Source organism: Perca fluviatilis, chromosome 3 (genome assembly GCF_010015445.1).
Source record: "Perca fluviatilis chromosome 3, GENO_Pfluv_1.0, whole genome shotgun sequence".
Taxonomy (NCBI): Eukaryota; Metazoa; Chordata; class Actinopteri; order Perciformes; family Percidae; genus Perca; species Perca fluviatilis.
The window spans coordinates 5,759,176-5,783,989 of record NC_053114.1 but is presented as its reverse complement, the minus strand read 5'-3'; the positions used below and the strand labels follow the sequence as shown (position 1 = coordinate 5,783,989).

The window sequence follows — 24,814 nt, the reverse complement described above, 5'->3', positions numbered from 1 at the left end:
AAACTGATTGGAAAACAAAATGGCTTAACAGGAACTGAGACATTAACTTTGAGGAACATTAAATTTTTTCAAAGCACTTACTTCACTTTCAACTGACTATTCAGCTATAGAGCTGTTTTTAGCTCTTTGGGTAGTTTAGAGAAGAGACTTCCGTGGAAATGGATCTGTCTATTAACTGAGAAAGTGTACGTTTCACTCTATAGAAAGGCAAGAGGCGGCCTGCCGTTGGGTTACTGTGAATGTGTGCGGGTAGGGGTGAGAGAAAGGAGAGCAGATGTAGACTCCATATTGAAATGTTCCTGGCAGCAGGGGATGAAAACAGGAGGGGAGGGGAAAAAAAAGGCAGACAGAGATAGAGGGAGGGAAACACTAAAGGAAAAATAAGGAGAAATGAGACAGCGCGACTCAAAACACTAACCACTACCAGATGGGCAAAGTAAGGGGGGAGCGACAGTGGAAAAAGAAACCAGGCGGAGTGAAGGAGAGGAAAACTTTCATAGAGGAGGGAGGGAGGAAGAGGGTGGGGCCGGTGAGGAGGAGGAGAAGGGAGGGCCAGTGAGGAATTTTTTCCTATACCGATGAGGCTTTTTCTCCCCTCCTCGGGAATGAGAGGGAGGCTTTATGTAATGGGAAGGATGCAATCATTGAGGCTGTTCAAGAGAAAGTCCCTAAGTAGTTCCTCTCTGACTGGTGAGCCGTTTTTCACTCAACAACCACAGCTATGCTGCCTCAGAGAAACGGAGAAAGCCCACCCTCCATGTTTTTCTGTAGCTGTATTTTAAATGGAGATTGGTACGGTTGACCGTTTGGATATGAACAATCACCAGATTCCAATTCCGATTTTTCCTTCCGATTCCGTTTCTTAATCGATTTTTTTGAGGGGTGGAGTTGAAACGGGCCGCGTGCTTATTTGCACAGGTAGAGGAACATATGATTTTGATTCAATGGTGATTTACAGTTTTACTGGGCTTTTTGTAGGGCTGCTGCCTCTTAGTCGATTAGTCAACTAATCGATCGTTTTGGTCTTAGTCAACTTAGATTTCTTTAGTCCATTAGTCATGTTTGATGCTTTTTTTCATGCTTAATGAAACTTATTTCCAAGAAACGTACGAGCACATCTCTGGTAAACACAAGAATTAGAGTGATGTTTTGCGTGACTCTTTGCGGAGAAACTCAGATTTACAGATCTGTCGATTAAATCAACTAATCGATTAGTCGATACAATTGAATGAGTGTTAGTCGACTAAGAATTTCTTCAATCGAGCACAACCCTAGCTTTTTCAATGTAAAATAAAAAGCCAAACTTTAGAGCGCCGCTTATTGCACTCCATGGCAGCAACACAACAAGCGCCTGGAAGTACGGCGGCCGCCACGGACACCCAAACTCGCTCGTGTTAAATTTAGAACTGACGGTCGGATTCAAAACAACATTTTCCAAACAATTCCAATGGAATTGCAATTTTTTAAGCGGTTCCAAGTTGGAAACGGTTCTCGATGCCCCAATCCTACAAGACAGGAGACCCTCACATTTATTTTTGTAATTCTGCATGTTGCTATCATCTTCCCTTTCATCTCTCTTCTCCCTCTTGTTCCCCACGAGGCAGATGACTCAGGTTGTTGATGCTGTTTGTGTGTGTGTGTGTGTGTGTGTGTCTTTTAACAGAGTCATATGACGAGCGGTGTGTCGTCTGTTAGTCCTGGTCACAAGTCGATGGTGATCTGCGCGAGGCGGTGGGGCCTCGCTCCATCGTTAACACAGTTCACACCGCTTTACTAATCTCACGCCCAGGTAACTGAGGGCCAGCCATACACGCCCCGTGCTGTACTGAACTGTACTGTATGTGGGAGTGTGTGAAACAATGCTATGTTTGACTGGACTCTGACACAATAAGTGGATTAATCGAAGGATTCTAATCTAAGGATTTGCTGCCTTCCTCTGTTTTATATCACGGAAAACCGTCTTTGGGCTTTGAACTGTTGGTCGCACAAACCAAGCAATTTGAAGACATATTCTGTCCTTTTCCCTGTTTTCTGACATGTTGTAGACAAAGCAATATATTGAATAATCACAAAGCATTTGCTAGATAATTTGATAATCAAAGAAAATTGTTAGTTGCAACCCTACTGTTCAGGTCAGAAGGATCAATATTATAAAAAAAATAAAATAAAAAAAAGGATTTGATTGGTGATCCTGAACTTTGTGGATCAGAAAAAGCGATCCTAACATTAATGGCAAACAAAGCTCTCTAGAAACTAGCAGTTATTTCAGTGCCTGGTCCATCGTGGCTGCCCACTTTCCACCACATCGCAAGTTGTTTGTTCTTCTTCTGCCCACATTTCATTATCTTTATCTCCTGGTTCAGACGCTGGGTTTTAGGCCTGTTCGGCTCTGATTGGTCCCAGGGGGAAACCGAGAATACTAATAAGTGTTGTTGTGTCGAAAGTGACTTTTCGACCTCTGTGAAGGACTATTAAAGGTGAAATGTGCAATGAAACAAGACTAAAACATTACTGAAAGTTAATATTTTCTTCCCATTTCACCACTTGGGAGGCTGTCATTGTTATGCTTATTTAAAAAAAAAAAATCCAATTTTATACAACTATGGACCGTCACCACCAGATGCACAGTAAAGCCCAGATTTCCAGTTCAAAAATCAGTTTTAGCTGGACAGAGCAGAAAAGTCGGTGTACATTTCATCTGCTCTGTTGTGAAGAAATGGGAAAATTAGCGGTCACAATTCTTTACTATCATGCAGGGGTTTTCCTGCATAGAGGACTTTTTGGCGCCCCCCCCAAAAGAGGTTTAAGCCAGCCCCAAAGGAAAATCACCAGCACCAAAATGACGAGAATTGAGAATAAAAATAGCAATTAAAATCCTCTCCAAATGTGTTTACGAGCAATTTACCAAACAACCACTGGAAAAGCAGAACATACACACAGAATATAAGAGCTAATCTCAGTTTTATCTTCAGAGTCTCCTGGTGATTTATTTAAATATTAATATTATTTTTTTAATAACCCACTGTTAATTGGGGTTTTATTTACTCAAGCATAGTATGCACTTTTGTTTATCAAATTGACAGAAATATCAGGAACATGTATAGATTTCTATCAAATAAGCTAACATAGACTCATTGCCTTAACTGTACACGGACCAATCATGCTTACAGTCGTGCGTAGCGCTGAACGATTAATTGCATTTGCGATAATATCGCGATATGTTAAAACGCGATTTCCTAATCGCAAAGGCTGCGATTTGGTCTCGATTTGATGACTCGCAAGAGCAAATCAGTCTGCACTACGCAGAGAAAGCATCAACTTAGCACGCTAACGCTACACTGTACCTTGAGCTGATCTCTGTCATTCAAACAATTCTGAGTTGAAGTTTAAAACTTTTACAGCCATTTTAATAAAATGAAGGGTTTTGTTTGGGCTCGAGTCCATACATGCAGTTAATGGATACAGGCACGCAGAACTGAAGGCTCGGTTGGCAACGAGCTAGCTCTGATTAGCGGTTAGCTCCGGTTAGCGGTTAGCTCCGTTATAAAGATATGGGTGGAGGAGCTGCCACTGAGAGGGGTAACAATCAGACTGATAAATGACGGGTTTGGGGAGCTTTCACAGCACGGGGCCACGGTGTTTCCAACGGTTTTATTAGTACAGTTAATCCCAACGCAAGACCACAGCAACTAACGTAACGATAGCCTCTCTTGAGCAAGTGCAGTGTTGACTGTCGTAACGTAACTCGACGAGGGAGGGCTGGAGGCCACTCCGCTCAATGTATAAAGGGGGGAAAAAAATAAAATATAAAATATATATATATATATATATATGTATATATATATATATATATATATAGATAAAGATAAAGAATTAGACAAAAATAGAAGCACGAATAAAATAAAAATATTGAAAAAATGCAAGATGATATTTGTCACAGAATCTTCTTCCCCTTTTCGTCGCCTTCTCCCCTCTCCCCAAAAAAGGAAAAAACCCTGTCCATGTAGTTGATGTGTTGTGATGAAATTTAACTTTTTATTTAATATAAATATCTAACATTTAAAAATTTTAACCTTTTATTTAATTTGTTCTACACTTGGCCCAGCCCTATTCTGGCCATTAATAGTTAATGTGGACCTATCACATATACTACTTACTGTTAGTCATTGCAGCACATCATAGAAATGGATGTGACTGATAATGTATTTGATAACATTAGAAAGGCAGCAAGGCAGCCAACACTGGTTTCATGATACGGAAGCAAGTGGTTAACCAATCATTAACCGACACACTCTGCGTTCTGTGGACAGCTGCGGACTTGCAATGATGCTGGGCAAAAAATTCTTTTTTTTTTCTTTTTCTTTTCTCTTTTTTTTTTTTTTTTTTTTTTTTTTCCTGGTGTGTGTTTTAGGACAGCTTAGATAGTTTTTTTTTTTTTTTTTTTTATTTTTTTTTTTTTTCATTTTTTCAGCCTTTTTATATGAAAGGGGAGAGAGAGGGAGGAATTACCGCAGAGCAGATTAGAACCATAGGCCTCTGCGTCGAGGATTAAACCTCTACATATGGGCACACTCTCTACCAACTGAGCTACCGGGTCACTTGCCCAATCCTTGAATTGCACTAGGGACTGGCATGTTCCACACTTTCCAGGAATTGTGGCGGCTGGTGTGTGTGTCTTATTGTGTGTGTGTGTGTGTGTGAAAAAAAAGCACGATCGCTTTAAAAAAAAAAACCCAGACCGAGCACAGAAAGAAAGCTGCAAACAGACCAATTGTGTGCAAAAGCACTAGAAACCGTGTTACACCGAGTCCCAGCCGAGTCACGAGCAATCCCAGTGCGAAGTTAGCAGTCGAGTCATCACCAGTTGAGTCTGTGTGTGTAAATTCCAAGCACTGCACCTACTCGCATTTCTTAAAAGTCTATATTAAAGAGAGTTTTTAGTTTTTTTTTTTTTTTTATTTATTTCTTTTTTTTTTTAATTTTATATTTGTGTTTTTTTTTTGCCCTTTTTCTTTTTTTTTAAAATCATGTTATATTTATTTGAGTTTAAGGTTTTTTTTTTTTTAAATTTGCTTTTTTTTTAATTAATTGTTTTTTTTTTTATTTTTTATTTCGCTTTCTCTTTTTTTCAGAATGTGAACATGTAGTAGGGAGCCCGCGAATCATGCACTACAGTTGCATATATTATCAATAAATTCTTTTAATTAAGAAGAAGTAAGTTAAGTAAAAGCCAGAATGCAGCGTTAGAGTGGCGTCTAGTGAGTGTGTGGTCATCTACAAGGGTGAAGAGAAGGAGGTGGCTAGCGGTAGCGGTAGGGTTGGTTGGTGAGAAGAGTATGTGTGGCTGAGAGGAAAGCGCGAGCAAAACCCCAAGACGATGTAAAGTAGTCAACAGTTAACAAAAAAAAATCAATTTTTTTTGCTTGTTTTTTTTTGGTTGGTGTTTGAAACTCACTTTTTTGTTTTTTTTAAATGTATGGTTGAAGTAAATTACAGCAAAAAGAACATTAACCCTGGATGGAGTTTGATGTGTGAATATGAGGATTGGAACCCCCCGCAAAGTTGACAAAAAGAGGAATTTTTTTTTTTTATTATTTGTTTTTTAAAAAAAAATCCATCATTTTGGTTTTTAGCTGATTTGAGTATTTGCACTGAAATTGTTTGTACCCCATTGGAACCCAATCTATCTAGGTATGGTGAAGGTCTTTGTTTTGGGGTTTTTTTGATGGGTAAGGCCAAGGGAACTTTATCAAGATCATAGTGTCCTGGATCCATGAAATTACTGGCCTTTGTAAATATAAATGGTGTTTTTTTTTTTTAGACACCCAAGGAAAAGAATATTTAGTTTTCATTACATTTGCCCCACAAAGAAATTGTGTGTTCTCATTGTTATTTTTTTAATTAAGGAAGTAATTTTTTTTTTTTTTTTAGTAAAATTAATTTTTTAAAATTTTTTTTATATTGAACTTTAGCAGAGATCCTATGAATCGAAGCTGTATATAAAATTTGTATAACCTATTATGTAGTCAATAAAGAAATCATAGTCTTGTTAGTTCGGTTATAAGCCATAGTCTAAGTGTTCAGTTCAAAGCATCAAAGGCGAGTCCAGGACACGTGTACTCCATCACTGCTAGCAACTTAACTACAGTTCAATTAAGAAATAGATTGTATTGCCTGTATAAAAAAGGTTTTAATAAAGTTTTGTTTAAAGAGTATTACTGAATTGGTTAATAGTTCAAATGACACCATAGGTATTGGTTTGCATTGGTTTCAATAGGAAAATGAAATATGTTTTGGTGTGTATGTAATATAAAAATAAATAGAATGGAATATGTATGTGTATGTAATATATGTTTTCTCAGACGGGTTTCCATACAGCTTTTCTCTTCTTCTTTTTTATAACAGACAAAAACCGAATTTAGGGCTTTCCTTTTACTCCATAAAGCAAAACGAGTCTAAGGAGAATAATTAAAAGACTAAATAACATAGGAGAGCCTTTCCATTTGAGTTGTTAGTGGACAAAGGGCAGTGCCGTGGTGTGGAAATAATGCAAATGAGCAGCAACGCCAGAAATGAGGACATTTTCTGAGCGTGATTCAGCTGTGAACTAGGTTGAGTGTGGCAACAGAGGCGGGGGTTTTTTTATGCCACAAGCCACTCTATTACTGTGTCCTCAGGATTGAGCAAGAGATCTTTCACAAGACAAAGTCACAGTGTGAAGCCGGGGGACAGAAACAGAGAGTAGAGATGGTAGAGATGAGATACGTACTGATGTAGAAGGTGCTGGGGGCATGGGCTCCATCTAATTCCAAATCCAGCAGGTTGCTGGTCTTGGGGTCGTGTCTCAACCACAGGGCCACGCCCAGGATAACACCTCCTGCAAGCTGCAACACAACACATGCAGTTCCTTCAGTTCAGTATAGGGCTGTGTTACCTATGTGCTGTATATGCTGCCCCCAGGGGTGCCAGTGGAACGGACTGGAGGGAAGTGTGCATTATAGGGCATTTGGGGTGAAGGTGTCTATGTTTACTGTATGTGTATGTATATTTGTGACTGTGAAAACTAGTTTCCCCATTGGACAATGAAGACTAGATCTATCTATCTATCTATCTATCTATCAATCAATTAATGGAATTCTGATCGCGATTTCTGCCCTGATCGATCACAAACACGTGTAATTGAGAAAAACAATTATTTTGCACATTACTCTTAATTTGTCTTGTGTTCTGATCGAAAAGGGGGTAAAGTATCAAGGGAAATGTAACGGTTAAAGGTGGTTTCACTGTTTTTTAAGTTAATAAATTATTATGATTTTTCCCATAATCGAGCAACCTTAGTTCAGTACATTGCACTGGCTAAGTTTTTTTTATATGTTTTTCTCATTTTCCCAAGCGACAGGAAAAAGGTCCTGAGCCAGATCCACACTCAGGAGATCACAGTTTAATGCTGCGTGTCATCACAACACTGTCCCTGCGGGACACTGTAAACTTCCATTGTTTTATGTTTTCATTTTATTTTCTTATACTACAGACGCAGGACTAGCTGCTACAAGTTATTGCAAAGACCTTAGCCTTAATGAAAAAAAAAATTTCATTGAAAATGTATGAAAATGTTCATGCACTTTCTTGTCGAAAGTTAGACAGAGGTAGAGATCGCTTTCATGTCTGTATGCTTAACATGAAGGTACTGTTACAAGCTGGCTAAGCTAGCTTAGCACAAACACTGGAAACTGGGGGGAACAGCTAGCCTGATTAAGTATCAATCTTACTCTTAATGTCAGTCTCTGGAAATAATTGAATACCTTTATTTCCCAAAACTTTATAACAGATTAGCAGGTTTTTAAAACATAAAACCTTAGAGACATTTAGTGGAAAAAAACAGCACACATTTAATGAGCGAGGCTTTTGTTCAGCTGATCATTGAACATTAAAAGATGTAGGACCCAGCTCAGTAAACGACAATGGTAAACAATGATAATGGATTATTCAGTTGCAATCAACTTAGGATGTGTCAGCAGTATTTCGCACAGGATTTTATGAGACTGTGGTGGATGGACCTTGGACCCTCGAGCAGGGACATGCTCGCTCGGAAGGAAATGTTGTACATTTTCAGTTTAAAGGCAACAATCTGGTGCACTTTCAGAAGACCTCTCTGCTCTTGTAAACAATTTTGACAACTAAAGTACTGAGCACAAGCGCAAGAGGCAGAAGAGCCGTGGACTGTGACTACTCAGAGGCTACTCTCTACTCTGAGCAGCATGCAAGGGAATGAATTACAATATATGTTTTTCGCCTTTTCCCTGATGGTCTAAATGGCAGCATTTAGAAATAATGTCGCTAAGTTGGTCTGAAAAGTCGCTAGATGTAGCAAAAAAAGTGGCCAAGTTGGTAGTCTGGCATTGCCAGACCTTATTCCACAGCGCTGTGGAGTAAGGTCTGGCTACACCACAGATGCATTCTGGGAGAGGACAAAACAAATGCTCTGGGTTGTTTGCATTTCTTTAAACGTCGTCTTGGCCGGCGCGAAGCTCCGGACGCAGCAACAGTGGCTCTGCAAAATAGTCTCAGGAAGAAACTTGTTTTGGTGGAACATTTGCAAACCACTGCATACAATATTAAATGAAGATAACTGTTCACACAATGAGCTATTTAAAGATACATTGTTGAACCTCATTTGCTCTTACCAGTTTATGGCCGTGTGTAACTAACTTTGTTCATAGTAATCCGGTGTGAACGGTCAGAGAGTCAATGGTATAAACATATTCTTTGAAAATCTTTACAATCATTCCCCCAAAAGAACCAAGCAGGCCTGCCTTATTGCGTGATTGAAATATTCGTCAAAACTTGCCATTTTTAGCGTGTAACGTTAGCTTGCTAGCTCAAAGGTTGTTCTTGTTGTGAAGGGGCAAAACTTGTCTGGCTTATCCTGGAAATGCACTTCCGTTGATCCAAACAACCAAGTTGGCAACACTGCTCGGATGCAGCTAGGAATGTTTCAGTGTATATACACATAAATTGAAGCAGGGCTGGGCAATATTTAATAATATAGCGATATTATATCGATATCGTGTTATGAGACTAGATATCGTCTTAGATTTTGGATATTGTAATATTGTGATATGACATAAGTGTTGTCTTTTCCTGGTTTTAAAGGCTGCATTACAGTAAAGTACTTACCAGACTGTTCTAGCTGTTCTATTATTTGCCTTTTTCCCACTTAGACATTATGTCCACATTACTGATGATTATTGATCTAAAATCTAAGTGTGAAGATATTTTGTTAAAGCCCCAATTGTAAACCCTAAAATATCACCGCAATATTGATATCGAGGTATTTGGTCAAGAACATCTCCAGCCCTAAACTGAAGGGTTCATTTGCAAAAACAGCTATATAAATATATATATATATATATATATATATATATATATATATGTATAGCTTCATATTTAGCATACAGACACAAGAGTGATATCAATCCTCTCATCTAAATCTCTGCAAGAAAGCGACTAAGTGTCATACCTGCAAACTCAGAAAAGCTGAAGAAGGTGACACATCATTCCTCCACCCCCGAAAAGCATATTTCCCAAAATGTCGAAATATGCCTTTAAAGTTACTAAAGGGTTGCAACAGTAGTGACATTTTGAGTCTATATTTGAGGTAACCAGGCAAACACAGCAGCGAACGTCTGGGAGACCCTTTGTTCAATTTGTTTCCATACTTCTTCTCACCAATTTCCTTGGGGAAACCCTGTGCACATACTGCAATGTGTATCTTTGTTGATGTATTGTTCTGGGCGGTTTACATTGACATAAGGCTTCCTGGTCCCCTTTTGTTCGGCCTGGGGACAAAGAAATCCTAAATGTAACCAGAGTTAGCATATACCTCACACAGCAGCAGTAAAATAAAACACTGGCAGACACAACAGACGCCACATGGGGGTTTGGCTATTTTATAAATCTCATACTTCCGTACATCCAAAATAGTGAATATGGTCAAAGAGAATATCTAAAGTAAACTAGCTAACACAAGTTTCTGTGAATAGATGTGAGCCAAAACAGGCCCTCCCTCCCCATCCTCCTCCTCTCTTAGTGAGGTCCATTCCAGAGCTAAGGCCAGCGGCTGCCTAGCAACCAGATCAACAGCATAACTGGCAAGAGTGCAGAAATTCAACACACACACAGAATGACTCACTAACTTTAAGTGAACTCCCCGCCTCCCAACCAGTGAATTACCACTGACTCGTCACTGGAATGCAATAAGGTTCAAACAGATTCAAACTGATTTTTCAAAGGCTTTCATTTACAGTATTTATATAAATGATGAGTCAGATGGGAGAACCCAGACAGAACAGAACAGAACATAGTCCATGATTTGTGAGCCTAAGATGTGGCCGAGGCTGGAGCAGCCCAGCTACAACTACTGGTATCTGAGGTCCGGGACTGTCCTGGCCCCAGGTCAGCTACAGCCTAAAGGACACGCAAAGAGGTGTGACTCATAATACTCTACCGGCCGCTGGTTTTCTGAGAGAAAGTAATAAACTAGTTAATCACAAAACCATGAGGCGGTCTTTGAGCTATAAATATGGCATCTGGGATGTTTGAGTCAGAGGGACTCAGTGTTTCCCTATGTTGATATTACCGCGGTGGCCCACAACGGTAAAATGTCTGCCACCACGGTATCAGAAATGGGGCAGACGCACAACAGGGTTTCCGCTATGTACAACGTGCACCGCCATTCCTTCAGCGGCGGTGATGTTTATGAAAAAGTCATGAAGTCGTAATTACACGACTCTGCAGAGCAGTGTGCTCTACTGAACTCAAGCGAACTGTCATCCGCTCTCTCCCCCCTTTATGGTGAGCAACTGGAACAGTGACAGAACGTCATCACTCGCCAAGTCATGGCAACCAAATAAACAACAGGGCAAGTACACTTGTCAATCTAATTTTGGTGCGCCCCAAAGAGGTTTTAGCCAGCCCCAAAGGAAAATCCCCAGCGCCAAAATAATGAGAATAAAGAGAATATTAGCAATTCAAATCTTCTCCAATGTGTTTAATAGCAATTTACACAACTGTTGAACAAGCAGAACATAAACATAAATATGAGTGCTAATTTCAGTTTTACCGTCCAGAGTCCAGTTTAATATTAATACTGTTGTTTTAAGCAGTTTTGTATATTGGGGTTTCATTCACTCAAGCAAAATATACAGTATCTCACAAAAGTGAGTACACCCCTCACATTTTAGTAAATATTTCATTATATCTTTTAATGGGACACACTGAAGAAATGACACTTTGCTACAATGTAAAGTATTAAGTGTACAGCTTGTATAACTCAACATACAGCCATTAATGTCTAAACATCTGGCAACAAAAGTGAGTACACATCTATGTTAAATTCCCATAGAGGCATGCAGATTTTTATTTTTAAAGGCCAGTTATTTCATGGATCCAGGATACTATGCATCCTGATAAAGTTCCCTTGGCCTTTGGAATTAAAATAGCCCCACATCATCACATGCCCTTCACCATACCTAGAGATTGGCATGGTTTTATGTCAGTTAGCCTAATAGCTGGTTTGATTTGCATTGAGAGATGATTTTATGGAAAGTACCCCATGCCAATCTCTAGGTATGGTGAAGGGTATGTGATGATGTGACGCCATATTAAGATATTACGATATCCAAAATCTAAGACGAATCTAGTCTCATATCACGATATCGATATAATATCGATATATTGCCCAGCTCTACATCGACACGTGCTTTACATATACCGTCCTGTTTCACACAAAGGGACGCCGGAGGAAACCCGGCAGCTGATCTACTTTCGGGCTGAAAACGAGCAGAAGTTTCTGCGTTCATGTTGTAGCCATTCATTATTGTATTGGTACTGTATTATTGTAATAATGTGTAATTCATTCCTGTTCATGCACCTGTACATTGTTGTTGGTTACGATACAGGACACTAATGAAAGAAATGGGTGGAGGGAAAGGTTACTGGCGGCCAACAGGCATCAGACTGTGGTCTTGTGTGTCTTCTTTTAGTTTTGTACATTTGAGTGCCTTTTTTGTGTGTGTGACATGTAAGTTATGGTTCTAATAGTTGATAATGGTTCTGTAATATATATTTTTATATAATGTTTTTGCCTGTTATGTTTACTTTATTGGGCAATAAAGACAGCTTTTTGTTAACAAAGAGTGTTTCTGAACATCAATGGCATTCAAAACAGTGAGAGCTGAAACAGATATACAACACACCATGCAGTGTGTATAAAAATATTTATTGCAAACAGACCTAAGTATGTATGATGACGTAACCGTAACCAAGTGGTGTCTCATTTCATAGGGGTATGTTTTCACCCCTACCCCTTACCACTCAGTTTCGAGGGATAAGGCCTAGGTGTAAGGGGGTTCTTGAGTCATTTTTTATTTAAGATTTCTCTGATTCCAGCTTCCTAAATGTGAATATTGTTCTAGTGTCTTCACTCCTCTGTGACAGTAAAGTGAATATCTTTGAGTTGTGGACAAAACGAGACATCTGAGGATGTTATCTTGGGCTTTGGGAAACACTGATCCAAATTTTTCGTCATTTAAATAAAAAAACATTTTATAGACTGAACAACGAATCAATTAATTAAGGAAAATATACAACAGATTACCCAACAAAGAAAATAATTGTTAGTTGCAGCTCTAATTTAGGCATGTGGCTTACTAAGCCTTTTATTATTAACTATTATTAATGTTGATAGTGAGCTTTTCCAACTATAGCTAGGGCCAGTAACAATTATTGCATAATTGTCTAACCGCAATATTTTTTAAGTATCGCCGTTTCTTTGTTTAACCGCAATTAATTGCCAACATTAGCTAAGGTCCTAAGGGGTATGACTGTTGATGGTAATTATCAATTTTATGTTCATTTAAGGAAAAAATACAATGTTTTATGATAATGAAGAGGTGTGGTTTACTTGTGTTTTTACATTATCTGGTTCACATAACAGTGATGGAACCTGGGATTGATTCAAAACTTTAATTTGAAAAAATAAATACACAAATAGATATTTTTAAATTGGACTGAAAGAGACAATTATATTGTTAATTGCAACTATTTCTGAGACAATTAATTGTGCAGCAAACTTTGGAATTGATACAGCCCTAAATATAACAAGTCAAAATGTCTGTCATGAAAAGAGGCCTTTTGTCAGAAAATCTAAACTGAGAAGCAAGAGGACATGCTACAATTATGACATACACTAGAACTTGTCTTAGGTATGTATCACAGACTTACAATAGTGCTAATAGGGGTGTAAGAAAAAATCGATACACTTGAGTATCGCGATATTTTATTATGCAATACTGTATTGATTTTCAAAAAGGCAATAACGATTTTTGAATAACTTTCAAAAATATTCATATAAGACAGTGGTTCACGTTTCTGTTGTGTTTAAACCCCCTACCTCTAGATGGCTATGCTGAGACACACCACTAGTGTCCTTGCCTAACAGTGCCTAGCAGTGCCTGACTTTTTGCTAGAAGATAACAACATGGCTGAACTTTGGCCTACTTTAGCATATCAAAATTAGCTCACTAAGAACCTTTGAACCACAATCCCAAACTGGCAGTTTGATTTTCTGTGTACTGAATTGTTTACCTAAAGTAAACCTCTTTGACTTTTATGAACATCATCCCTTTTTTTTAAATATTAGTTTTTCTAAAATTATACTTTAAAAAAATCCCAATATATCGCCTTACGCACAGTATCGCAATATACTGCAATATATTGAATCGTGAACCATGTATCGTAATGCGTATGGTATCGCCAGCTTTTTGCCAATACACAGCCCTAAGTGCTAACATAGAATAACACTAGGCTACCTGACCCATTTTCAGTGGCTGATATTAGTTTTGGCCCCAGATGCCTAAGACATTATCAAACCACCTGTTGCTCATTAAGCCACTGCATTTGTTGTCACACGTTCCACACCAAGAAAACTGTTTAAACACATGGGCCAGCATCATGATGTTTCCTGCAGTCTGCTGCTGTCACCATACAGGGCATAGCTGCTGGTGACTGACAATGGAGGCGCATCAGGCTCATTATGAGCAAAACCCTAAGACTAATATTAAGCAAGTTTAAATGTGTTGCAACACAGGAAAAGGTCACTGTCACTGTTAACTGCATCCCTAATGACTCTCAACATGGAAGGGAAACTCAGAAATTGCTTCAAATAACATCTAAAGTGAGATCAGCACAGCTGAAGTGCTCCCCCCCCCCCACCCAGTGTCTATTTCTGCCTGTTGCCCAGAGTACAGGGGTTGTAGAATGCTGGGCATGTTGCAGGATGGGGAGTGGGGGGTTGGGGTGTTGTCTGCAGTTCCCAGAAGCCTCTTATACCACCACACAGAGGCTTCCCTCCCCCTCACCCCCACCCATGTAGCCTCTTAACCCTCTCAGTGTCCAGTGTGATTTATGGAAACAGGAGGTCTCCTTTTTTTAAAGAGGCAGCCTCCGCGGCCGGCTGCTCAACGACCGCACAATTGCAGTCAAAGTGTTTCTGCCCATCGACTGGACTCGTCCGCTCTAAAAGATCCTTTCACGGGGCTCTTTAGAGCAGCCAATGAAGCTAAAAGGGTTAAAGTGGAATATGTGTTAAAAAGAAAGAAGAAGCCAAAGAGATGCTGTAATGCATGTACGATCACATTAACAGTCACTTTTTCAGGAGCGTTACCAACACTTCTGGAAAATGGCTATTTTGCACACCGAGTCAGGAAATTGTATTCTCTCCTGTTTTCGGTTTATCGTCATTGCATTTGAGTAGGAGTACAACTTCATCGATCGGCAGCCGAAGTTTCCAAAAATATAAGTTAAAAAGGGCCAGAAAGCGATTTATATCAATAGAGTCCAAATGAAAAAGTTTTTTAAGCACAACACTGTATTTCCTAGAGATGTCCCGATCAAGTTTTTATGGCCCCTAACCTGGATCCAAGTGTGTTAAGATTGGGTATCAGCTGATACAGTACTACTATTTAGGACTATTTAATCGACCAGGGGCCCCTAATCATCCCTCATTGCTCACACTGACAGGAGGTGGTGGCAAGAGTGGGGGGAGCGGAAGGATGATTGGTTCCTGTCAGTAAACCTCTTTGCGCCATCAGCAACCGGGCCGCGGCCTGTGGAGGGGTGGCCGAGACACAACATGAGAAAGCCCCGTCTTCGCCATGCAGCCACAGAAACAGATTACTTACTATAGACAACTGAATTCATTTAGTGTGATATGAAAAGTACATGGAGCTTGATTTCACTTCAGGGCTAACAACACTAAACAAAAAAAAATCTAACTAGGAAGGTAGCAAACAAAGCCTAAGTTGGGACAATGAACTGTAAAAAAAAATATATATATATATAAGATGGACGGTGCGTCCCAATTTCCTGTCAAAGTCCCACCCATACAACCGCCAGACCAATCGTGAGTCAATCACAGCTGTCAGTCATGATGTTTCAGCCCGTTTATTTATGGCATCAGATAACCAGTGTTTCCTTTAGGATTTCTTTTAGCAGTGGGGGCAAGTCCAAACCCCCCCCCATGAAACGTAAATGACACTCTACTCCCCTCTATTCACACACGCAATTAGGCATATTTTCAGTTGTGATTGAACTGTATTTTTTGAGTTACTATATAGGCCAACTTTGATCTTTACATAGAGGCTAAGCAATAAACCCACTATTAATGACATTCTCTTAATGCAGTGTAACTACTTCAGCATGTAAATTATGCACCTAAAATACAAACGTTCTCCGACATGCACTCTAACAATGCAGCCCTATTTCTGATACCATGGGGGCCGAAATGTTGCCTTGGGGGGCCGCCACGGTCAAATCAACATAGAGGAAACACTGGATAACTAATAAAAACCAAACTTATAAGAAAAATGAACACTTGAAGAAACAACAGTGTAATAAGAACTACCTTAAATGACAGAAGCCATCATTAGGAAAAAATGTATGTGACGTGTACTTTGATTTTTTTGTTTTGGCCTTTGTCCAATGCACGAACATGGAGGGAGCGGGATTTATGACCTATCATGCAGCCAGCCACCACGGGGCGATCCAGTTGTTTTGGCTTCACTTACAGTCTATGCATCAACCCCCAGTTGGGACCAGAACCGTCCGGAAATCCCACCTCCCGGCTCTGATGTCCGATCAGACTGCTGTGGCAGCTACGGTGCGTGATACCGTTCATGTTGTTGAGGTGCGTTTCGTTTCAGTGGCTCTCTGAGAGCCTCGCAAACCATCTCTGGGGCCCTGCAGAAGCTTTCCCGGCAGAAGTATAAATTAGGCATAAGGACACTCATTTTATTAACCCAAACTAGCATATCGGTTTTACACAAGATCTTGTCTGAAAGGGTTATAACACCATAACATAAATAAGTGGTAAGAGCTTGTATCTCTAACAATTGCCATTGGCAATTGACACACGGGTTCTGACTAGGGCTGCACCATATGAGGAAAATATGTGTTGAGGTTGTTAAAAATCACAATAACGATATTAATTGTGACAAATAAATAAAGTATTCTCAGTATTCTGCTAAAATACAACAAAGTGCTTGTTGAATTTAAAACAAATGAAATCAGTTCCAACATTCTTTCTTTGAACAAACTGAACATTCAGTTGAATATAAAAGGCACCCGTGATCGCCATAAAAAAGAATGAACGTTAGGCTACATTTGAAAGTGCAGTTATCTGCTGATATATTCTTTCAACCAACACAAAAAACTCTCTGAGTGTCTTTTGCGATGTGTCGCAGCCTTTTGCGATGTTTTTATTGCAACAGTTGATACCGCGATGACGACAGAAATACGATATATTGTGTGGCCCTAGTTCTGACACGCTTTCATGATGGAAAATAAAGGAAATAGGCCTAAGTCCAAAAAAAAATGAATCAAAAGAAAAGTGTGTCTTTGAAGTGGGGCAATTCTTAACTCTCGCGCTGAACAATGCACACCGTAACTGAAACGCAGCAGATCGTGTAATGTTTTGTGTGTGACTTTCTGCCTGTTATCTGTTAGTGAGTGTTAGCACTGTGGCTTAATTATTAACTCTCTGGTCGCTGAGTAGTTAGACTGAGGAAAAGCGCAGCAGTGGGAAATAAAGATCCTGTTGCTAGCCTTTCAACACCAGCACTTTAGTTGACATCCAGTATTGATAATGGCAGAGGTGGACCGTCATCAAGTTATTTATCAGCATTTCCTGTTGGGTTTGCTGTGCTAAAACTGTAGGCGAGGTGTGAGTCCACCAACACCAACATGACAACGTCAAAGTGCTCCATATTGTTCCAGCTACAGGCTTAAAACGCATCACATCTTACATTTTTCCACATATTTAGCTGAACTCTGATGCCAATTTGATACCGCTGAGAAACAGATGAAAGCTGACACAATTTTACGTTTGATTAGTCAATCTTCAGAACAATAATCTGCAACAATTTTGCTTATGGATTAATCGTCAATGCTGTATAATCAAGCAAAAATGGTTACATGGAAAAAAATTTGACTGCAACCCTTTAAAACTCTCCACACAGACATGCTTATTTGCTGATCGAGCTACTTCTAAACTGGGGGACCTGTCTGCAACATGTCAGCATGTGGTTTTGCTGCACTTACACTACTAACGTCCTGCGTTTTGTCTAGATTTTCTCTGCAAAGAGGCTGTAACAGGAAGCGTGATCTGTACCAAAGTTGATAGATGAGTGGGCAACACGCCTGCTTTAATTTAAAAGTTAATATGAAGTTAAAATCAACGCAATCGATCAACAAAGACATTACAGTTGGCTCTTACAATGAACTTCTATTAACCCTCTATTTCTAGGGGTTGTGTAAAATACTGATTACCATCTCTTTTCCTCCCTCAAATTCTTTGTCTTTTCCTCATTCATTGTCATCATCTTGGTGAGAAAATATGGACATGGTTTGCTTTTGTTGTGGAATGTCTGCACGGACAAAAAAAAAAAAATGAAATTAATGAATTGCTTTGGAATTTGGTTCTGACATTCATGGTCCCCAGAGGATGAATCATACTGGTTTTTGGTGATCCTCTGACTTTTCAACTAGCGGCACTTTTACATTTTCTGGCTTTTAGTCAAGCATCTGTTGACATCTTATCGATTGTAAGTGCAAAATAAAATAGTTGCCGTAAAATCCTTTGACAGAGTAAACTGTTCAGTGTTTTGGCCTTTAAATGAATTACTCCAACTGGAATTCCTTGATCATATTTCAGTGTCTCAGCAACAACACCACGCAACCACCAATGAAGCCCCCCTGCACTGTTTTAACACCCAAAGTGCCACTTTTTGATTCAGGCTGCTGAATTTTAAAGAAAGAAAAAGAAAGTGCCAGAGAAAATGGGGATCGAGCGAAGGAACTGTTTTGAGAACAAACTCTGCAGCAGCTCTTACACAGAGTAAAAACTAAACACCCACAAATGTTTCCATGATCCATCACCCAACACAAGGCCTTGACTCACCAAATGGAAACCACCATGAGTCCCCCCCTCCGCACGCACACACACACACACAAATTAGGTGGAGGATGTAATCTAAACAAAGCCATTCTCCAAACCCAAGCGAGGCAGTCTCCGCTGCTTCACCGTAGGCTTAACTTAGAGCTACAAACTGACGTTACAGATTTTGCCTATGGTATTTTCTCTGTCAGTGACCTAAATGTGATTCAAAACGGTTGAACCTGTATGTTTCATGTCACAACAAATTAAAATTATCGAGCGAAGTTGTTATTTGAGGGATACAAAAACGCTATTTTCTCCGTTTCATTTTTCTGCTGACTTAAAACCTAGCTAGGGGCACTCTACCTGGGCATGTTAGCTGCATATTTTTCTATGATATTCACCACCTCGCGGGCGTGTAATATGCTACGTACATTTACCACACATGCCTTTCAAGCTATTTTTTTGGTTACCATCATCTCCCCTAGTGGTGAAATAGCTGTCACGCGGTTATTCATGAGGTATAACGGTTAAGGTACCACAAGCGTGAGATGTAATGTGTACTGTTGGTTTATCCAGCCATCGTTCATTCATAACGGGCTAGCCTAAACAAACCAACACCGCTAACCAGCTAGAGGAGGCGGCGCTGCGCACCGAAGTGAACACACATTGTGTAAAAACAATTTAAATAAAAAAAAATTAAAGAAATTACCAAGGCTTGCTTACCCAGAAGATGAAGTTGAAGAAGAAAAGCATGTACTTGATGCATTTGGTGCAGCCTTCGACTCCCATTGTGGTCGGTTAAGGTTAGTCAAATGTATTCGGTGCAGAGTTCACAGGACGGCGGCAGCAGGCCAGGTGTCGCGGCGGGTATAACGGGGCTGAGTCTCGACTGGGAATCCTGACTAGTTCAGTTTGGAGACAGAGGCAACACCCAACTCCTCCCTCCCTCACGGTCTGTAGGACCCCTCCCCACCCCCCCATACACACACACACACACACACACACACACACACACACACATACACACACACACACACACACACACACACACACACACACACACACACACACACACACATAATCCAGTGCCAACACAGTAGACTTCCGTTCAACGCCTTCAAAATAAAACCTCGATTTACCACGCTTCGACATTTTGGGAGGGGTCTGTTTTGCTTCTGTTTGTTAAATGGTTTTTCTTACAACATTAAGAATCTCCCACTTGAAAAAGACTTCTGTCCTACCAGTCAGGCAGATTTGTATAGAAGCCTGTTCCCACCGCGCTGCAGTAAATAGAATGGTTGTGTGTGTGTGTGTGTATTGGCTTACAGTTGAACAAGGGCTCAGTTTATTGTAAAGCCACTTATGCTGGTCACCAAACTCGCAGCTGGCTTATTTCTTTACTTATTTTAGAATTTGGTTTGCAAATAGATTTCTACATGGAATTTATTTCCTCGTCATTATAATGATACAAGCTCAAAAATGTCGAGTAGGATTCAATATGTGGGATATCAGGGCAAAATGGCCCAGAGAGCAGCCCAAAACTAACATATGGTACCCACATGGGCGATTCTGGCTGGGAACAAACCTCTGCTGGCTCAAGGGTATTTTACTTTCCCTTTTTAAACTAGTTTTACTTTCTATACTACTTTAGGATTCAGATTCTTCTCTATTTTCTAGTTTAGTTTTCTGAGCTACTGGTCAGTTTTGTGATTTAGCCTACTCTGATTTCCACGCCTTGGTAGGCCTACGAACTTTGATTAGTAGTTCAGCCTAACTATGTTTGATTGTACAAGGTAGGCTAACCTAATGCAAAGTAAATTGAGATTAATAACCGTAGGGAAGTAGACATGTATTTTATGTGTTTGTTGTAGTTTGTATTTTCGTTTAGGTTAAGTCAATTTCAGATTTCCCTTGTGCTGTGGTAGGGTCGAAGTAATGTCAGTGGCAGGCTATAAAAGGCTGCCAGTTCCCATCTGACAGCTGCGGCTGTCAGGACCACCTGCTGCCTGTGGTCCTCAGTTTGTTTTGTGGCGCTCATGTCTTCCATTTTGTGTTAATTGTTGGTGAAATAAACACCTGTTTGGTCTGCTCCGTACTTCTGCCTCAAGTCTCCTGCTGTGAATGTCCAACCACTATGGCCATTTTGACAGACAGCACATAATAAGGAAATAAGTGATTGTAAGTAACATTTTTCTACCAGTAATGAAGTTATAATCTCAATTGCAGGAACACTTAATCAGCCTTCTCAAGAGTTATGATTGTGAGATTAAACTGTGCATTTTCCATGATGGCAGATTTAAACTGTTGGAAAGTAATAAGAGTGGTCTCAACTCCCAAATGATTTCAGCGAGCTCCGATCTCGGCTGCCAGTGACCAGCAGAGGCTGTTGTTTCCTATAAAAACCCTGGCCAGAACTCATTCTGGTTAGAGAGAATTGTACAGCTCCTTGTGTAGGGTGAACTTCTGTCTCCGCTGCGCAGTGAATTAAATCTGAACCAGCCACTAAATTGGACCTATAAGAGAACATTTTCTTCCACACTATCTATTTTTAGAAAAAAACGCACTTAAATGTGCCACTTCGTAGTTTGAAGTTAATGTACTTCAATGTGATTCTTGCTGTTCTGATTTTGTACCTTCATGGTAGAATGTACTTATTGGAAGTCGCTTTTGGATGAAAGCGTCAGCTAAATGTAGACAGTCCCGAAGTCACACGCACACACAGACTGTAGGGAGCGCGTTTTCATTATTCATCGCACATTTCTGTAATCATGTATGATTTATGTGAGAGTAACAACAGAAATGTATGAGCACACGCCCAACATACACAATACAAAAAAGAGTTTTCATTCAAATGTCTATTTTTCGTACATACAAACAGAAATGATGGATGTGTTTAGTTGCATAAAGAGCAGGAAAGTGAGATCCAATCACAAGTGGTCACTTTAGACGCATGTGGAGAGACATTCTAAGGCCAGATGTAAACATCTGTACTTCCACTTGTGATCAGATCACTCAGGACAGATGTTAAAACCAGGTCAGAACAGGGTTGTAGCTGTAGACGGGAAGTTTAGGCACCAATAGTTAAGTTAAAGAAAAAGATTGTGGTTTGGATCAAACTCTCCCGAGGAAACACCACATTAAAATTATAATATGAAATTATATTAGATTTTGCATAAATTTGCGTAACTTCCGGCCATTGCTGTATCTTTTCTAGAAACAAGCTCAGAACAGGACCTCTGTTGAGAAGGCCAACACAGATTGGACTATTCCGCCCCCCCCACAATGGTATGTTCCATCTCTCTAGTGTTAGTGTAGTTCATGAAGAAGCTGTTCAGGAGAGTTTCTTTCTAGAGTTCTAGTAGTGTTACTGCAGTTGTTTTTGACTGTTGTGTGCATCCATTGAACTGTAAGTACTTTAAGTCACATGTTAATAGTTGTGTGTATATTCATCCCTTTTTAAAAATAAGTCTTGCTTTGATTCATGTTTATGTTGCATGCTACTGCGGGCCATTCCAATTAGCACCACTTAGCAACTGAGTAGCTGCGGTGTTGGTTTCCACCATGTGCAAAGCCTGTGCTCAATCTTCATCACATTTAATGGGCCTTCATACCATCATTGTCCATTTGAAAGCGTGTTGTATTCACATTTAGTTTGTCTGGGTGTCCGCAGGGTTTTAAAAAGTATTAAAAGTTAGTAAATCAAATTAGTAAAAATTAAGGCCATTAAAAGGTATTAATCGCCATTTTACGAGGTATTAATTTTTTGAATTTTTTTTGCAAACTAGGAGTTGTTCATTTCTTTTATTATGTCTATTTAAGTTGATCTTGTAAAGTTTGTGTGATATTATATCCATCGCCGCATGCAAATGTACGAATCCCACTATGGCCACGCCAAGTCCCGCCCTACGAAGAAGCCCAATTGGTTGGGGTTAGGTACCTTTTATCATTTTATTTCATCTATTAATTTTATTCTACAGGTGGAATAAATGCAAGATGTTTCCAAAGTCAGTGAGTCTCAATCTATTCTGTTGACTTTCCCTATCTGCGTTGTTCTATTGGCCAAGAGAATGTAGTTTTATAAATCTCAAACTCCGTTTAATGGTTAGAAACGTGTTGCCGTATAAACCTGCAACTCGATCTGGCGTGTTGGTTTTAAAAAATATTGAGAAGGTATTAAAAATGGTATTAAATTTACCTCCAGGATTTCTGTATATACCCTGGTTTGTAAGTTTTGAGTACAAGCAGTGCCTATATTTTAATAGTTGTTGTATTTACAGTCATTGGCATGTATTTGTGAGCACATAACTTTGTCAATTGCTGCCTACTTTGATAAATGAGTGGTTGCTTTGCTCTTAGCTGTCAGCTGTACCTGAAGTGGGATCATTTAGGGTGGGTAGCTGGCTCCATTGTGGTCTGATGGCTTCACCTGGTGGCAGCGCAGCGTATAGCAGTAAATCAATCCAGTCAACCAAGTTATTCCTTTACATTGACTGTTTTTTTTGTTTGTTTTTATTATGTTTTGGTCTCCCTTTTCAGAAACCACACACATAGACACACATTCACAAATATGAATATTATATTTGTAATATTTTATAACAAATGTGTTTTTCTGTACACCCTGTCAAGCTGCTTGTTTGACATTAAAGTTTTGGGACTGGACTATTTGTATTTGTATCCTTTTCAGAAGTCTTTTCGGCATGACGTGTGAAAGAGCCGGGAATATACACACCATGACAGCTGTGCCACACGTCATATTTAATCGATGATTCAGTGACGCTCCGAAGCACGGATGTCTCATTTTGTTAAATGCTTGTTGCCTCGACTCCTCTCTCCTTGTGTCACTTCCTCGCCTCCTCCGCTCAACATGTCGAGTGGGAGAGACTAAGACGCGAGGAGAGGAGGTGAGGAAAGGAATCGAGGATGTACAAAGTGAGAAATGAGAAGAGGGGCCTGAAAGAAACCACAGTCAACATCTTTCGATTGCTCTCCCCCGACTTCCTGTTCTGTCTCTAAACCAGGAGTGGCAAACTCATTTTCACTAAGGGCCACACTGGAAAAAGAGAATCACACCAAGGGCCAGACATGTAGAGTTTATTGAAGTGCTTTTGTTACTGCATGTCACTTTTATTTAACATTTTGGTAGCTTTTTCTCTCAATGTTGTTGTTTTTGTTCCAATGTTTTCTTTTTTGTACTTTTTCAGACATTTTTGTACGCTTTTTGACGCATTTTTGTTGATATGAAGCCCTACAAAAAGTCATCAAAAGAGTTCCTTAGCCATCATAGAATTTAGCAAATCAATAAAAACAATTACAATTTTTTTTTAACAACAACCTGTTTCACAGCCTGAATATGAATACTCTTCTTCTGCTTCTGGGGGAATTTCGGATTCTCAGAGTTGGCAAATCTGCCATATTCTGCTCTGAATGTCAGGTAATTGCAGTTTAAAAAACACTTTCCTGTGTTTTTGGTTTGGCGCACAACTAGGCGGGCCAAAATGTATTGTGAAGCCAAATTGATGTACGGGCCGGATGTAAATCTGCAAGGGGCCGGAGTTTGACACATGTGCTCTAGACTGTCAGCTTGGCAGCAAAGGCATAAATACCCTCTCACATCAGTTCACCCTTTTCTAAACTCACTATGGCATACTGATCACCAGCACATGAACTAGAAGATTCTCTAGATAACTGTGTGATGCACTCACTTTATGTCTGATTGTTATTGATATTCCTGCAGATTAAAAGGTAATGTGTGTTTCTTTTTTCAACCACAACCTCCCTCGTGACTTGTGGATCCATTCTGGACTCTATGTTGATGTGAGGGTGCACAAACTAGGGGCTTGTATCACCCAGCTTGGAAACCTGTGTGTGCGCATCCTCCTGTTTTTCTCCACTCTGTCCTTTGAACTCTCACACACGGTCACACTTGTGCTTAAAAGAGCCACCTATTTTACTCGTTTTCTGTGTCATATTTGTACTCTTGGGGTCTACTACAATGGGTTTACATGTTTTGATGTTCAAAAAACATTATTTTTCTCACGCTGCCCAATTGCTGTAGCTCCTCTGCCTGAAACACTAGGCTCGTTCGAGATGAGCTGCGTCTCGCCTGTAAAAGGGACGGGAGCAGGCGGTGGCAGCAGCAGCAGTGGGCGGTGACAAAAATCCACGATCAAGTCGGACAGTTTGGCTTCAGGCTGAACAGGAAGTCACAGAAACAATCACATCCTGTTAGGTCCGATTCTGATTCATTAAAATGTTAGCAGACCCATATATATCAGCTTCTAAGCTGTCAGAGTAGTTGTTAAAATGCTCTACATGCGA

General features: G+C 39.9%; 1 protein-coding gene across 1 annotated transcript in view; it reads right to left on the bottom strand.

The window, feature by feature from the left end:
• Positions 1-19,447, bottom strand: part of LOC120556427 (CD81 protein-like) — a 40,280-nt gene extending 20,833 nt beyond the window's left edge. The window contains exons 1-2 of the mRNA XM_039796037.1: positions 19,220-19,447; positions 6,770-6,884 (exon numbers count right to left, since the gene is read on the bottom strand). Coding sequence (XP_039651971.1) covers positions 6,770-6,884; positions 19,220-19,285 — 181 coding nt within the window. The 5' untranslated portion in view covers positions 19,286-19,447. The remainder of the gene's footprint in view (positions 1-6,769; positions 6,885-19,219) is intronic.
• Positions 19,448-24,814: the final 5,367 nt, after the last annotated feature.